The sequence below is a fragment of the Hyla sarda genome, chromosome 2 (genome assembly GCF_029499605.1).
Source record: "Hyla sarda isolate aHylSar1 chromosome 2, aHylSar1.hap1, whole genome shotgun sequence".
Lineage (NCBI taxonomy): Eukaryota > Metazoa > Chordata > Amphibia > Anura > Hylidae > Hyla > Hyla sarda.
In genome coordinates, this window is record NC_079190.1 from 98,004,047 (window position 1) to 98,021,610 (window position 17,564).

The 17,564-nt window shown below is 45.8% G+C and overlaps 2 protein-coding genes across 6 annotated transcripts in view; one reads left to right on the forward strand and one right to left on the reverse strand.

Annotated features, from left to right (window-relative positions):
* Positions 1-14,474, reverse strand: part of SLC11A2 (solute carrier family 11 member 2) — a 122,238-nt gene extending 107,764 nt beyond the window's left edge. The window contains exons 1-3 of one of the 4 annotated variants that reach the window (XM_056562631.1): positions 14,339-14,474; positions 6,933-7,091; positions 1,560-1,724 (exon numbers count right to left, since the gene is read on the reverse strand). In XM_056562631.1, the coding sequence (XP_056418606.1) occupies positions 1,560-1,724; positions 6,933-6,996 (229 nt within the window). In that variant the 5' untranslated portion in view covers positions 6,997-7,091; positions 14,339-14,474. Of the gene's footprint in view, positions 1-1,559; positions 1,725-6,932; positions 7,092-14,338 lie in introns of those variants that run through there. The other 3 variants (XM_056562632.1, XM_056562633.1, XM_056562634.1) reach the window with 3 other exon arrangements.
* The window catches only part of LETMD1 (LETM1 domain containing 1), a 116,200-nt gene that overhangs the window by 16,994 nt on the left and 81,642 nt on the right, over positions 1-17,564 (forward strand). Inside the window, exon 1 of one of the 2 annotated variants that reach the window (XM_056562639.1) lies at positions 5,754-5,885. The exons of the other annotated variant lie outside the window; for it this stretch is intronic. Coding sequence (XP_056418614.1) covers positions 5,845-5,885 — 41 coding nt within the window. The 5' untranslated portion in view covers positions 5,754-5,844. Of the gene's footprint in view, positions 1-5,753; positions 5,886-17,564 lie in introns of those variants that run through there. 2 annotated transcript variants of the gene reach the window in all.

A 17,564-nucleotide genomic window follows, 5' to 3' on the forward strand; every position in this document is an offset into this window, starting at 1 on the left:
TGAGATCCCAGGGGTCCCCAGTGGCGGGACCCCTGCGACCTGACATCTTATCCCCTACACTTTGGATAGGGGATAAGATGTCTAGGGGCGGAGTACCCCTTTAAGTGTTACCTTTGTGTTTTTGAGCAGTGTAGATTGTAAGCCCTTGCAGGCAGGGCCCTCTCTTTCTGTATATCAGTCTTTTGTCACATTCATGTTATATATTTTAACCCTTATCATATGTACAGTGCCCTAGAACCAAAAGTGATATTAAAATAAATATATCCTGCTAAAACGCATGGAAAAACTTTACAAGGAAATCTAAGTAAATAGCTTCGTCCTTACAGCCCTCTGTGCCCTCTGAATTGTAACGTGCTGCTAAATATGCTGATGTTCATAATTAAAATGACTATTAATGCATCCATTACCTCAGATCTGGCTATAGATAGTATACATGCTCTGTGTAGTTTAAGAGGGTATATGTTACTTCTGTGTAATTCAAGAGGGCATATGTTACTAAATGGAGTAGAAATGGCAAAAAAAAAAAAAAAGTGGAGCAGTTGCAAATGGCAAGACAAGCAACAGCTTGTACAATAAGGCTGCATGTACACTGTTTGCAGTGCACATATGAGAAAAGGTTTATAAAAACCTGTGTTGGGGAATAGTGGTGCAGTTGCCCATAGTAACCAGATTCTTATTTTTCTAAAGGCAATTTTAAAAATAAAACAATCTGATTGGTTGCTATGGGCATCTGTACCACTTGTATACTCAAGTTCAGTGATCCCTCAACATACGATGGTAATTCGTTACTGGAATCCATCGTATGTTGAGCGATCCGTGCAATAAGAATATAGAAAGTTATACTCACGTGTCCCCGCCGCTCCGGACCGTCATCACTGCCCTGGATCATCGCTCTCCATCGCCACCATTATGTCCCTGGGGTGTCCCCGCCACTCCGGACCATCACCGCTGCCCTGGATCATTGCTGTCATCACGTCCGCGGGGTGTCCTCGCCGCTATGGACCGTCACCGGTGCCCTGGATCGTCGCTCTCCATCGCCGTCATCACGTCCCTATGCGCGCTGCTCCTATTGGATGACGGGACGGCGTGCCCGGCGACGTGATGATGATGGAGAGCAACGGCCATGCAGCGGAGCCCGAAGAGAACAGTCCGGAACATCGGGGACAGGTGAATGACACTCACGGGACCACACAGGGCACATTAAACGGCTATCCGGCGGCAGCTGAAGCAGTCTGTGCTGCCGGATAGCCGTTTATGAGATGGCCCCACATACAAAAGCATCGTATGTTGATGCTGCCTTCAACATGCAATGGCCTCAGAGGCCATCGTATGTTGAAATTATCGTATGTCGGGGGGATCACTGGTATACTATAAATGCTGTCAAGGTATAGATAAATAGATAGATTATCTGTCTATATGTTTGTCTATAGACCTTAATTGTGCATCCTTTTTTTTTCCATCCTGTCGGAAAATGTAGAAAAGCACAGACAAATGTAAAAAAAAAAAAAAAGGGCCTAACTGCATCATTTTCCTAGAAGCTACAATCCTAGAAATCTTACCAAGCTCACATGGAGCAGCTCCGGATTCTTTTCCTCCCATGGTTCTCCCTTCAGGTAGGCTCTCAATCCACTGGCTCTGATGCTCAGCCACTATTTCACTATTGCAGTAGCCCCTCCCTTTAGATAAGCACTCTTTAGTCTGAGAATCATTGGCTGGCATTTTCCCTAGAAATAAAAAATAAAAAAACAGAGGGAAGTCAGTAAAAAGCAAACAGAATCAAGTGATTTTTTCCATAGATTAAAAGTAAGCAATATTCCAGCAACTAAAAGTCTACACAGTAAAAATGACAGTTCTGAGACTAATGAAAAAATCAATTCCTTAGTTATGAGCCATAAAAGATATAAAACTCCCCTAAGTTTATTAATTGAGCAAAGTATATTACCATTTCTTAATCTCGTCTAGTTGCATTGAACTATGAGCCACAAAATTATTAAAGTAACCATACACAAAAATTTATATTGCCTACGACAGCAAAGTCTAAACAGGTTTCAGCTTTTCAGTTAAAGGGAAGCTATTACCTAGAAATCCATTATATCCCGTAACTGCTAGCACAATGCAAAAAAAAATTATAAAAAAAAATTATATATAATAGGCACTCATGTATGGCTTTTTTTTTGGGGGGGGGGGGGGGGGGGCAAAAAATGCTAAGGCCTCTATTGCATATGTGCGATGTCCAGTCCAGCTCTGTAGAAAAAACACAGGAAGGGAACTGATTGGTAAGTGGACACCAGAACACACTGCATAGGCCCCAGACAGGGGAGGGCACCTGTGCCAACTGATGCACTTTTGGCATCAGTTGCAGTGAGTTTAGTCTAGGTTTACTGAGCTGGACACCAGACATACATGAGCCCAACCTAAGCCAGATGTTAGCTGCAAGTCAGTAGCGTAGTATGAAACGCTATACCCACATGCCATTTTTTCACCCTTTAACTGATGTCTCAATGTGCATGTGCCAATAAAGCCGCTACTGCAGTTAGCAAGCTCACCCCACTTGTGGCGCAATACTTATGAATGAGTATATAAATAATGCCATAAAGTAAGCCAACTATAAAATGGTCTAGACTGATATCTTAGAGAATTAGATGGTCTAGTCTACAATTTACAATTTCTGAGAATTAGTATTTGTAAATCTGCCCTTTGTTTTTTTTAGTTCAGTTGTTTGCACTGTTAACTATAAATTTAGGGGTTCATTAATTGTACATTGGAGCTCTGAGCAAAAATTTGTGACTTTATGGGGTTTTTATGATGCCCATGCACACATTTAAAAAGTGGTGGTTTGGCGTTAGTGAAAATGTTTTTGATATTACTTTTAACGTTTTAAAAATATTAGTAAATCATCAACATGATGGTATATGATAGTGAATTGGTGATATACAAAGCAGGCATTTCATAAAAGTTTATTTTTAGTATGTGTGGTATGACAATATTGCCGAAAAATGCAATTTTGTTTCACAAAGAAACAGGGGTGAAATTTATTTTTACCGTATTTTCCGGCACATAAGACGACCCCCCAACATTTACAGTTAAAATGTAGAGTTTGGGATATACTCGCTGTATAAGACTACCTTTACCTTTATTCTGTAGGTCCATATGATTGAATTGATACCCTACATACTACATACACGAAAATTAATGCATTTAAAATTGTCCTCTTCTGACCCCTATAACTTTTTTATAATTTTGTGTACGGGGCGGTATGAGGATTCATTTTGCGCTGTGATCTGAAGTTTTTATCTGTACCATTTTTGTTTTGATTGGACTTTTTGATTGCTTTAACAATACGCTATTTTGGACTTTAGAATTTTTTTGCGCATACACCATTGACCGAGCGGTTTAATTACCAATATATTTTTATAAGGCGGGTATTTACGCACGCGGCGATACCACATGTTTATTTTTATTATGTTTATATATCTTTTTTTGGGGGGGGGGAATTTGGGAAAAGGGGGTGATTTAAACTTTTAATATGGAAGGGGTTAATGTGTGTATATAAATATATATTTTTTTTCTTTAACTCTTTTTGTCCCCTTTTTAGGAAGAATAATTTGATTCCTCATACAGATCAATGTGGTTCCATAAAACCACATTGATCTGTGCGCTCTGCACTCGATTGATAAAGCCTGGTCCTGCCATGCTTCATCATTCTCAGTGCAGGAGTCGGCACTACAGGAGAGGTAAGCCCTCAGGCTACCTCAGCAGTGGAAAATTTTAGTGCAAAGGTGTCCACTGCCTTGGCTTTGTCATTAAGGGGTTAAGAGTAGAGTTTAGATTTGTAAAGACAAAGCACTAAACAGTGTTTTATGTTCTTGGAATCTGATTACGATTGTGCAAAATGATGTTTATTTTTCAATTATTCATGTGACCTCACCTTCTGCACCTGCTAACAGGTGAGCACTTTATAATCTACATGCAGTCTACTTGTGTCATGTGTCGTGCTCATTTCAGCATGTGTTTTAGGACTATTGGCAGCCCGCTAGGCTTCCCTGGAGTAAACTCAGATTTATCAAAACCTCTGCAGAGGAAAAGTTGACCAGTTGCCCATAGCAACCAATTAGATTGCTTCTTTCATTTTTTTAAGAGACATTTAAAAAAAAAAATAAAAGCAGCAATGTAATTGGTTGCTATGGGCAACTGGACAACATTTCCTTTGCACAGGTTTTGATAAATCTCTCCAAGTGATCTTTGCTCATCTTCACAAAAATACACAACACAAAACCTGTTCTACTTTAAAGCATAAATTAACCTCTTAAAGGGGTATTATAGGAAAAAAAACTTTTTTATATATCAATTGGCTCCAGAAAGTTAAACAGATTTGTAAATTACTTCTATTAAAAAATCTTAATCCTTTCAGTACTTATGAGCATCTGAAGTTAAGGTTGTTCTTTTCTGTCTAAGTGCTCTCTGATGACACGTGTCTTGGGAAACGCCCAGTTTAGAAGCGGTTTGCTATGGGGATTTGCTTCTAAACTGGGCAGTTCCCGAGACACGTGTCATCAGGGAGTACTTAGACAGGAAAGAACAACCTTAACTTCAGATGCTCATAAGTACTGAAAGGATTAAGATTTTTAAAAAGAAGTAATTTAAAAATCTGTTTAACTTTCTGGAGCCAGTTGATATATATAAAAAAAGTTTTTTCCTGGATAACCCCTTTAAAGATGTACTCCGCTGTTAGACATCTTATCCCAAGGATAGGGGATAAGATGTCTGATCGCGGGGGGCGCAATCCCCCTGCAGCAGCCCGGTACCTCAGCAGCCCGGAGCTAAGTTTTCTCCGAGGCTGATGACGGGCGGTGCAGGGGACAGGGCATTGTGACATCACGGCCCACCCCCACATGAAGTCACGTCCGCCCCCTCCCATAGACTTGTATTGAGAGAGTGGGGCATGACAAGGGGGCAGGCCGTGATGTCACAATGCCCAGTCCCCTGCACCACCCGTCATCAGCCTTTGGGCCCCTGGCGATCAGACATCTTAGCCCCTATCCTTTGAATAGGGGAAAAGATGTCTAACAGCGGAGTACCCCTTTAAGGACCAAGCCCATTTTGGCCTTAAGGACTAGGCCAATTTTCGTAACTCATAACGCTTTCAATTTTACACATACAGACCCAGATAATGGCTTGTTTTTTGCATCACCAATTGTAATGACATCACTTATTTTATAACAATATCTGTGGCAAAACAAAAGTTTTTTGTGGAGTGAAATAAAAATTTAAAAAAACACGCCATTTTGTTAATTTTCTACAAAGTGCACTTTTCAGTAAAAATTACACCTTATCTTTATGCTGCAAGTCCATACAATTACAAGGATACCCAATTTCTATAGGTTTTATTTTACTACCGTATATACTCAAGTATAAGCCGAGTTTTTCAGCACGATTTTTCATGCTGAAAACGCCCCCCCTCTGCTTATACTCGAGTGAACTCTCCGCCTGTCAATCCCTTTCAGTGGTCTTCAACTTGCGGACCTCCAGATGTTGCAAAACTACAACTCCCAGCAGCCAAGAAACATCTGGAGATCCGCAGGTTGAAGACCACTGCGGCCTTCGTCATCATCCAGACCCCCCTTTAGTTTTCTACTCACCTCCCCTCGGTGGGAAGGAAGGGTGAGCTGGTCCGTGCCATCTATGCTGCAGGGACCATCCCTGCGCATGAACGTCCCTGTGCGTCGTCGTCAAGGCAACGTCACTAGTCCAGGGCCTGGCCCAGAGCGGAGAAGAGGGCCCCCCGGTGAAAATGGACAGCCCGGAACGACTAACCCTCCCCACCGGACGGGCCCAGCAGCATTGATGGCCCGGACCACCTCACCCTTCCTTCCCACCCAGGGGAGGTGAGTAGAAAACTAAAAGGAGGGTCTGGATAATGATGAAGGCCACAGTTGTGTTCAGGGGTGTGAGGGTGGAGGGAAGCCTGTGTGTGCTTTTCTTGTGCGTGCACACTGCGCACACAGCATCCCCCAGCGTACACAGGCGTGCAGGCCGGTGTATTGAAGAAAATGGTGCCCTGCTACACTGGAGAGGGGAAGAACGGCTTGCTTAAGGTACTGTACCCTTTCCACCCCTCTGTTACCACTTCTCACCCCTCAAGGAGGCTGCCTGACAGGACAGCAAAAGTATGGGGTAATATCTCCTGTACTGGGCCACCACAATGGCATCTCCTCAGTGGAAATGTTGATGAACACTTGCAACGGAAGCAGCTAGCCTCAGATTAGAGATGATCGAACTTACAGTAAATTCGATTCGTCACAAACTTCTCGGCTCGGCAGTTGATGACTTATCCTGCGTAAATTAGTTCAGCTTTCAGGTGCTCCGGTGGGCTGGAAAAGGTGGATACAGTCCTAGGAGACTCTTTCCTAGGAATGTATCCACCTTTTCCAGCCCACCGGAGCACCTGAAGGCTGAACTAATTTACGCAGGATAAGTCATCAACTGCCGAGCCGAGAAGTTCGTGACGAATCGAATTTACTGTAAGTTCGCTCATCTCTACCTCAGATCAATACCCCCATCTCTTAATGTTTTTGACAAAGCAGCTCCCTGGGAAGAAGTCCTGCACTGTTTCCTACCTGTAGCAAAAGCAATGCGACCAACCATGACTATGCCCCCTCTCTCCAAGGATCCCATAGCAGTTGCATGGTCTTTCTCTATGGTATATAGACCCTTCATAATACATGTCCAGTTTTTCACCACAGATAGGAAATCTGTGCCAAAGATTATTTATGCACTTTTCACAGGAAAAACATGGCAAGTAGCTATTGCCAAAACCGCAGCAGATAGAGAGTGAAATACCCAGCAGAAAACTGAGTACCCCGTGGATTTCATGTTAACATATCCTAAAACCTCACTACTCTTTTGTGTATAAAAAATCAAAGAGGACTTACATAGATTCTTGTGGTGATGAGCCCATGCAGACAAGTCTTGCCATGTACTATGTTGAGCCCACATGGTAAAACAAACCAAACAGATCCAGGGCTACACAGAGTGCTCCAACACATTCCGGTTCTGAAATTTAGATGATGAAGCAAAACCAGGGATGGATCCTAATGAGAAGTATAGTTTACAAAAGGGGGATGTTTAGCAAAACCTGTGCTGAGGAAAAGTTAACCCATTACCCATATATATACCAATCAGATTATAATTATATATATATTTATTTATTTTTTTAAAGGGCCTCCGAAAAATAAAAGAAGCAATCTTATTAGTTGCTATGAGCAACTGGTCAAATTTTATTCTGCACAGGTTTTGATGAATCTCCCCTTTAGGCTAGAATTCCACTGAGGATTTTCATGCAAAAACGCCATTAAAAAACATTTTGCCGCACAGCATTTTTTCGGCAAAAAATGCCACGTCCAGATGTTAGCTGCAAGTCAATAGTAAACTGCAAAATGCCAGGAGTGATACCCGCAGTGATCTTTCCTTAACTGCAGGTACTACTACTCCCAACATGGAGCACACTCTGTTCCATGTTGGGAGTAGTAGTACCTGCAGTTAAGGAAAGATCACAGCAGATGTCAATTCTGACACCTGCTGTGATCCTCCTGTATAATGTACAGATGCGGACAGCCGATCTTCTATGGTCCCCTGCACTGACGTATATATTCACCTATTCATATTTCCCACAGAGAGTTGTGATTGGCTGGAACCATCTGGAAAATCACAGCTCTCTGCGGGAAATATGAATAGGTGTATATATACGTCAGTGCAGGGGACCATAGAAGAGTGGCCAACCGCATCTATAAATTATACAGGAGGATCGCAACGGAATCGGGGGCGATATATCATTTAGTACAGGTACTACTACTCCCATCATGGAACAGTGTGTGTTCCATGCTGGTAGTAGTAGTACCACCTAAAAAATGAAGAATAAATCAATTGATCCATGTTTAAAAATGTATAAAAATTTTGTAATAAAAAAGATTAATTTCGTTAAATACAATTTTTTCCATAACTACTGTATCTTTTTTATTATTATTTTTTTAATGGTACCCTACAAAATTTGATAAAAAAAAAAAGTATCTCCATCACTTTTTTGGATCGCTAAAGTCCAAATGAGAATAAAAAGCGCCTGAAAAAACGCCAAAGTTAAAACCCACATGGCGTTTTTCTTGGCGTTTTGTTACTCCCATAGACTTCTATGGGAGAAAAACGCAACAATTTCAGGGGAAAAAACGCCATTGGCTCAACATGCTGCGATTTTGCAAAACCGCCAAGGAGCTGAAAAATGACAAAAAAGAGTGAAAATACGCCAAAAGGATAAAAAAAAACACCAAACTGAAAAACGCCAAGTGGAAAAAAGAAATTAGCGATTTCTTATTGATTTACAGCTAACATGAGGCAGACTTGGCATTTTTCTTGGCGTTTCCCCCCCCCCAAAAAAAAACAAGTAGAAGCCTTAGCCATAGAAGTCTATGGAAGTGAAAAAACGCCAAGAAAACGCCATGTGGGTTTATATATACAGCAGTGAAGGGGACCATAGAAGAGCAGCCTCTCTCATTCTGCTGCTCTATGGTCTCCTCATGCTAATGCTACCACCTCCACGCTTTATCATTGTGCCAGTAATAAAAGGAATATTGCTGTCACGATGCCGGCTGGCAGGAGGTGGATCCTCTGTGCCAGAGAGGGATTGGCGTGGACCGTGCTAGTGGACCGGTTCTAAGTCACTACTGGTGTTCACCAGAGCCCGCCGCAAAGCGGGATGGACTTGCTGCGGCGGTAGTGACCAGGTCGTATCCACTAGCAACGGCTCAACCTCTCTGACTGCTGAAGATAGGCGCGGTACAAGGGAGTAGACAGAAGCAAGGTCGGACGTAGCAGAAGGTCGGGGCAGGCAGCAAGGATCGTAGTCAGGGGCAACGGCAGGAGGTCTGGAACACAGGCTAGGAACACACAAGGGAACGCTTTCACTGGCACAATGGCAACAAGATCCGGCGAGGGAGTGCAGGGGAAGTGAGGTATACATAGGGAGTGCACAGGTGAACACACTGATTAGAACCACTGCGCCAATCAGCGTCGCAGTGGCCCTTTAAATCGCAGAGACCCGGCGCGCGCGCGCCCTAGGGAGCGGGGCCGCGCGCGCCGGGACAGGACCGACGGAGAGCGAGTCAGGTACGGGAGCCGGGGTGCGCATCGCGAGCGGGCGCCACCCGCATCGCGAATCGCATCCCGGCTGGAGGCAGTATCGCAGCGCACCCGGTCAGTGGATCTGACCGGGGTGCTGCGGGAGTGAGAGTGTAGCGAGCGCTCCGGGGAGGAGCGGGGACCCGGAGCGCTCAGCGTAACAGTACCCCCCCCCCCTTGGGTCTCCCCCTCTTCTTGGAGCCTGAGAACCTGAGGACCAGACTTTTATCTAGGATATTGTCCTCAGGTTCCCAGGATCTCTCTTCAGGACCACAGCCCTCCCAGTCAACCAAAAAGAAGGTTTTTCCTCTGACCTTTTTGGAGGCCAGTATCTCCTTTACAGGAAAGATATCTGAAGAACCGGAGACAGGAGTGGGAGAGATAAGTTTAGGAGAGAAACGGTTGATGATGAGTGGTTTAAGAAGAGAAACGTGAAAGGCATTAGGAATACGAAGAGAAGGAGGGAGAAGAAGTTTATAAGAGACAGGATTGATCTGGCACAAAATTTTGAAAGGACCAAGATAGCGTGGTCCCAATTTGTAGCTGGGAACACGGAAGCGGACATATTTAGCGGAGAGCCATACCTTGTCTCCGGGAGAAAAAATGGGGGGAGCTCTTCTTTTCTTATCAGCAAACTTCTTCATGCGTGATGAAGCCTGTAAGAGAGAATTTTGGGTCTCTTTCCATATGCTGGAAAGATCACGAGTTATTTCATCCACAGCGGGCAAACCAGAGGGTAAGGGAGTAGGGAGGGGGGGAAGAGGGTGACGGCCGTACACCACGAAAAATGGGGATTTGGAAGAAGATTCAGAAACTCTGAAGTTATACGAGAATTCGGCCCATGGTAGAAGATCTGCCCAGTCATCCTGGCGGGAGGAAACAAAATGCCGTAAATAATCACCCAGGACCTGGTTAATTCTTTCTACTTGCCCATTGGATTGAGGATGATAAGCAGAAGAAAAGTTTAATTTAATCTTGAGTTGTTTACAGAGAGCCCTCCAGAATTTTGACACGAATTGGACGCCTCTATCCGAGACGATCTGCGTGGGCAACCCGTGAAGACGAAAAATGTGTACAAAAAAATTGTTTTGCCAACTGAGGCGCAGAAGGAAGACCAGGAAGAGGGATGAAATGTGCCATCTTGGAGAATCGATCAACGACCACCCAAACAACAGTGTTGCCACGGGATGAGGGTAAGTCTGTAATAAAGTCCATACCAATCAGAGACCAAGGCTGTTCGGGAACAGGCAGAGGATGAAGAAGACCAGCGGGCTTCTGGCGAGGAGTCTTATCCCGGGCACAGACAGTGCAGGCCCGCACAAAATCAACAACATCCGTCTCCAGAGTCGGCCACCAATAGAAACGAGAGATGAGTTGCATGGATTTCTTGATGCCCGCATGGCCTGCGAGATGGGAGGAGTGACCCCATTTGAGGATTCCGAGGCGTTGGCGTGGAGTGACGAAGGTCTTCCCTGGAGGAGTTTGCCTGATGGAGGCTGGAGAAGTGGAGATCAGGCAGTCAGGAGGAATGATGTGTTGCGGAGAGAGCTCTACTTCCGAGGCATCCGAGGAACGAGAGAGAGCATCGGCCCTGATGTTCTTATCGGCAGGCCGAAAGTGAATTTCAAAATTAAATCGGGCAAAGAACAGAGACCACCTGGCCTGGCGAGGATTCAGCCGTTGGGCAGACTGGAGATAGGAGAGATTTTTGTGATCGGTGTAAATAACTGGAAATCTTGATCCCTCCAGCAGATGCCTCCATTCCTCAAGTGCTAATTTAATGGCTAGTAGCTCTCGATCCCCGATGGAGTAGTTCCTCTCCGCCGGAGAGAAGGTCCTAGAAAAAAACCCACAAGTAACAGCATGCCCGGAAGAATTTTTTTGTAGAAGGACCGCTCCCGCTCCTACTGAGGAGGCATCTACCTCCAATAGGAAGGGTTTAGATGGGTCAGGTCTGGAGAGCACGGGAGCAGAAGAAAAGGCAGACTTGAGCTGTTTAAAGGCGTCTTCCGCTTGAGGAGGCCATGACTTAGGATTGGCATTCTTTTTGGTTAAAGCCACGATAGGAGCCACAATGGTGGAAAAATGTGGAATAAATTGTCTGTAATAATTGGCGAACCCCAAAAAACGTTGGATAGCACGGAGTCCGGAGGGGCGTGGCCAATCTAAGACGGCAGAGAGTTTGTCTGGATCCATTTGTAGTCCCTGGCCAGAGACCAAGTATCCTAGGAAAGGAAGAGATTGACATTCAAACAGACATTTCTCCATCTTGGCATAAAGTTGATTGTCACGAAGTCTCTGAAGAACCATGCGGACATGCTGGCGGTGTTCTTCTAGGTTGGCAGAAAAAATCAGGATATCGTCCAGATACACAACAACACAGGAATATAAGAGATCACGAAAAATTTCATTAACAAAGTCTTGGAAGACGGCAGGGGCGTTGCACAGGCCAAAGGGCATGACCAGATACTCAAAGTGTCCATCTCTAGTGTTAAATGCCGTTTTCCATTCATCCCCCTCTCTGATGCGGATGAGATTATAAGCACCTCTTAAGTCCAGTTTGGTAAAGATGTGGGCACCTTGGAGGCGATCAAAGAGTTCAGAGATAAGAGGTAGAGGGTAGCGGTTCTTTACCGTGATTTTGTTAAGACCGCGGTAGTCAATGCAAGGGCGTAGGGAGCCATCTTTTTTGGACACAAAGAAAAATCCGGCTCCGGCAGGAGAGGAGGATTTGCGGATAAAGCCCTTTTTTAAATTTTCCTGGATGTACTCAGACATAGCAAGAGTCTCTGGGGCGGACAGAGGATAAATTCTGCCCCGGGGTGGAGTAGTGCCCGGGAGGAGGTCAATAGGACAGTCATAAGGCCTGTGAGGAGGAAGAGTCTCAGCTTGTTTTTTGCAAAACACATCAGCAAAGTCCATATAGGCCTTAGGGAGACCGGTTACAGGGGGAACCACAGGGTCACGGCAGGGAGTACTGGTAACCGGTTTAAGGCAGTCCTTGAAACAAGAGGTACCCCAACTCTTGATCTCCCCTGTGGACCAATCCAGGGTTGGGGAATGGTGTTGAAGCCAGGGTAGTCCAAGGAGAATTTCGGAAGTGCAATTGGAGAGGACCAAAAACTCAATTTTTTCGTGATGAGGTCCGATGCACATTAGGAGGGGTTCCGTGCGGTAACGCACGGCACAGTCCAATCTTTCATTGTTAACGCAATTGATGTAGAGAGGTCTGGCGAGACTGGTCACTGGGATGTTGAACCTGTTGATGAGAGAGGCCAAAATAAAGTTTCCTGCAGATCCGGAATCCAAGAAGGCCTTAGTGGAGAAGGTAGAGGCAGATATCCGCACAGGCACAGTAAGACGTGGAGAAGCAGAGTTGACATCAAGGACTGTTTCACCTTTGTGCGGAGTCAGCGTACGTCTTTCCAGGCGGGGAGGACGGATAGGACAATCCTTCAGGAAGTGTTCGGTACCGGCACAGTACAGGCAGAGATTCTCCATGCGGCGTCGTGTCCTCTCTTGAGGTGTCAGGCGAGACCGGTCAACTTGCATAGCCTCCACGGCGGGAGGCACAGGAACGGATTGCAGAGGACCAGAGGAGAGAGGAGCCGGGGAGAAAAAACGCCTCGTGCGAACAAAGTCCATATCCTGGCGGAGCTCCTGACGCCTTTCGGAAAAACGCATGTCAATGCGAGTGGCAAGATGAATGAGTTCATGTAGGTTAGCAGGAATTTCTCGTGCGGCCAGAACATCTTTAATGTTGCTGGATAGGCCTTTTTTAAAGGTCGCGCAGAGGGCCTCATTATTCCAGGAAAGTTCTGAAGCAAGAGTACGGAATTGCACGGCGTACTCGCCAACGGAAGAATTACCCTGGACCAGGTTCAGCAGGGCAGTCTCAGCAGAAGAGGCTCGGGCAGGTTCCTCAAAGACACTTCGAATTTCCGAGAAGAAGGAGTGTACAGAGGCAGTGACGGGGTCATTGCGGTCCCAGAGCGGTGTGGCCCATGACAGAGCTTTTCCAGACAGAAGGCTGACTACGAAAGCCACCTTAGACCTTTCAGTAGGAAACTGGTCCGACATCATCTCCAAGTGCAGGGAACATTGTGAAAGAAAGCCGCGGCAAAACTTAGAGTCCCCATCAAATTTATCCGGCAAGGATAGTCGTAGGCCTGAGGCGGCCACTCGCTGCGGAGGAGGTGCAGGAGCTGGCGGAGGAGATGATTGCTGAAGCTGAGGTAGTAGCTGCTGTAGCATCACGGTCAGTTGAGACAGCTGGTGGCCTTGTTGCGCTATCTGTTGTGACTGCTGGGCGACCACCGTGGTGAGGTCGGCGACAACTGGCAGAGGAACTTCAGCGGGATCCATGGCCGGATCTACTGTCACGATGCCGGCTGGCAGGAGGTGGATCCTCTGTGCCAGAGAGGGATTGGCGTGGACCGTGCTAGTGGACCGGTTCTAAGTCACTACTGGTGTTCACCAGAGCCCGCCGCAAAGCGGGATGGACTTGCTGCGGCGGTAGTGACCAGGTCGTATCCACTAGCAACGGCTCAACCTCTCTGACTGCTGAAGATAGGCCCGGTACAAGGGAGTAGACAGAAGCAAGGTCGGACGTAGCAGAAGGTCGGGGCAGGCAGCAAGGATCGTAGTCAGGGGCAACGGCAGGAGGTCTGGAACACAGGCTAGGAACACACAAGGGAACGCTTTCACTGGCGCAATGGCAACAAGATCCGGCGAGGGAGTGCAGGGGAAGTGAGGTATACATAGGGAGTGCACAGGTGAACACACTGATTAGAACCACTGCGCCAATCAGCGTCGCAGTGGCCCTTTAAATCGCAGAGACCCGGCGCGCGCGCGCCCTAGGGAGCGGGGCCGCGCGCGCCGGGACAGGACCGACGGAGAGCGAGTCAGGTACGGGAGCCGGGGTGCGCATCGCGAGCGGGCGCCACCCGCATCGCGAATCGCATCCCGGCTGGAGGCAGTATCGCAGCGCACCCGGTCAGTGGATCTGACCGGGGCGCTGCGGGAGTGAGAGTGTAGCGAGCGCTCCGGGGAGGAGCGGGGACCCGGAGCGCTCGGCGTAACAATTGCCAAGGTCTAGCAGAAACAGGGAACTGTGGATACTGACCACCAGCTGTTGGAATTGACTGACTATCCCATGTGGTAGATTTACCATTTTGAAGTTCCTCAGTTCCAGTAGGCTTTAAGTCGTTCATTCTTTGTTGTGGTTCTTAAGTTGCAGAATTAAGTTGTATCAGGTTTTCCTGTTCCTCCGATGAGCTAATATTTATGAGATAAAAAAGGAAAAGAAGGGAACGTGCCCCTAGTGAAGTACAGTTAAACAGTGGTATAGGAAAAAAGGTTGAATCTCACTCACCATATAGTGTTGCGCTAAGAGCACAACACCTCAATTCGCATTAGAGTGAGTTTTTTTGGTCCTGCAGCTTACAATTAATCCTTCTGAGCACTCCATGGAGTCGTCGGTGGTAATAGATGCAAGTAGTTAAAAAAACAGATTTTTTTCTGTAGCGCTGGACCAAATGAATTAAAAGAGACCAAGCACCTTGTCCAGATTAAGGGCCCACTCCGGGCCAGAAATGCGTTGATGTGCTTTGAATAAACGCTACCCGATAAAATCCTTAAGAGCTTGGTCTCTTTTAATTCACTTGGTCCAGCGCTGAAGAAAAAATCAGTTTTTTATCTACTTGCATCCGATGAGCTAATGTCACTGGAACACACAATATTGTCATCTAATGAAGGATCCTTTTCTTCAGAGAACGTATCTATCATTTTATTATTTTGAATGTCAGGTGGTATTGTGACAATTTTTGTGAAGCCCTGGGGTCTCCTCATGCTTCAGCCGACTCCAGGCTGTGCCATTCAGACACTATATGGTCTCCTCCTTCTGATGCCACCTCCAGGCTCTGTCATTGTGCTGACATGGGACATGGGACTCATTGTTAGATTAGGTCCTTTGTACCCACACGCCGGGGCCTGGGCCACTAAAACTTGGGAGTTAAAAGTTCCATTTCAAAATCCTCAATTTCAATTTCAAAATCTTAGATTTCTATTTAAAATTCTTGTATTTCAATGGTCTCCTCATGCTTCAGCCACCTTCAGGTTGTACCATGGGCTCCTTATGCTTTCCCCACCTCCAGGCTGTGTAATTCAGCCAATATATTGTTTTCTGATGCTACTGGGACTGGAGATATTAACTCCAAATATGTTCTGGTAGCACTAGCTAACATAAATGCTTAATTGAGGTTTCAAGACTGATCTTTCAATGTAAGGGGTTATGAAACCCTCTGGCGCTGATGCCTGCTCCTGACTGCTCCTGTGTCTTTCAGGAATTACTTAGCTTAGTGATGCTTCTGGGCTTTGGCCTTAAATTTGTGGATGTTTAGCATGAGCTAAATACATGTTTACTAGAAATTTCAACATTGATCTTTCAATGTAAGGGGTTATGAAACCCTCTGGTGTACTGCTGATGCCTGCTCCTGACTGTATGTTTCAGGAACTACTTGGCTTATTGATGCTTCTGGGCTTGGGCATTACATTTTTGGATGTTGAGCATGAGCTAAATACATGTTTAATAGAAATTTCAACATTGATCTTTCAATCTTAGGGGTTATGAAATCCTTTTGTGTACTGCTGATGCCTTTTCCTGACTGTGTCTTTCAGGAACTACTTGGCTTACTGATGATTCTGGGCTTGGGCCTTACATTTTTTGATGTTTTGCACTAGCTTACATACATGCTTAATTGATATTTCAACATTGATGTTTCAATCTTAGGGGTTATGAAATCTTGTGTACTGCTGATGCCTTTTCCTGACTGTGTCTTTCAGGAACTACTTGGCTTCCTGATGCTTATGGGCTTGGGCCTTAAATTTTTGGATGGTAGCACTACCTAACATGCATCTTCAATAGAGATTTCAACATTCACCTTTTAATTTTAGGGGTTGTGAACCCCTCTTGTGTACTCATGCTGCTTCCTGCTCCACTCTGTCAGCCCACTAGTCCTGTGACAGTGTGCGACTCCGCCTCCTCATCCTCCATTGTGTCCTCAGCCTCCAGTGCCACGGACAAGTCTCAGTGGCCCTTCAGCATACCATGTGTGCAGGGCATGGCGGTGTCATGCTGTTCTTCACATGGTTTGCCTTGGCGAAAAGTGTTGGAAACAATGGCTGGTCAGGGCAATGGAGACGTTGCGCCTACATCTCACGGCCACATGAGCCCTGGGGGGCTTATTAGATTTGGTCCTTTGTACCCACACGCCGGGGTCCGGGACACTAAAATTGGGAGTTAAAAGTTCAATTTCAAAATCATTGATTTCAATTTCAAAATCTTAAATTTAAATAGTAAAATCATACATTTCAATGGTCTCCTCATGCTTCAGCCAACTCCAGGCTGTGTCATTCAGGCAATATACGGTTTACTGATGCCGCTGCTGGGCCTGGTGTGTTTTTTCTTGGGGATTGTGAAGCCCTGGTGTGTACTCATGCTTCAGCCAACTCCAGGCTGTGTCATTCAGGCAATATATGGTTTCCTCATGCTGCCAACACCTCCACGCTGTGTCATTCAGCAACTATATGGTCTTCTCATGCTGCCAATACCTCCACGCTGTGTCATTCAGCCACTATATGGTCTCCTCATGCTTCAGCCTCATCCAAGCTGTGTCATTCAGCCACTATATGGTCTCCTAATGCTTCAGCCTCATCCAAGCTGTGTCATTCAGCCACTATATGGTCTCCTCATACTGATGCCACCTCCAGGCTCTGTCATTGTGCCGCTTTGCGGCAGTGATTCTAAAAGTGATGCCGGTAATCTGCATGTTATTCTGCATAACAGTATTATTTTTCTACCCCAGCACACTCCATATGTGTGTAAACATATGTGTGTAAACACAGTAAAGTGTTCTATACCCCTATTGAGGCTCTCTGTAGGCCAGAAATAGCAAAATGATTTTTTTCCAAAAATTTGGCAAATCTGCAGAATATAATTTTTTAAATGTTCGCTCATCTCTATTGCTGACAACAAAATCACTCAAAAATTATCAATGGAAATCAAATTTATCAACCCATGGAAGTCTGGATATAGAGTCACACTCAAAATCAAAGTGGAAAACCACACTACAGGCTGACCCAATTTTGATGTAATGTCCTTAAAACAAGTCAGAATGAGGCTCAGTAGTGTGTGTGGCCTCCACGTGCCCGTATGACCTCCCCACAACATCTGGGCATGCTCCTGATGAGGTGGCGGATGGTCTCCTGAGGGAGGTCCTCCCAAACCTGGACTAAAGCCTCCACCAACTCCTGGACAGTCTGTGGTGCAACGTGGCATTGGTGGATGGAGTCAGACATGATGTCCCAGATGTGCTCAATCGGATTCAGGTCTGGGG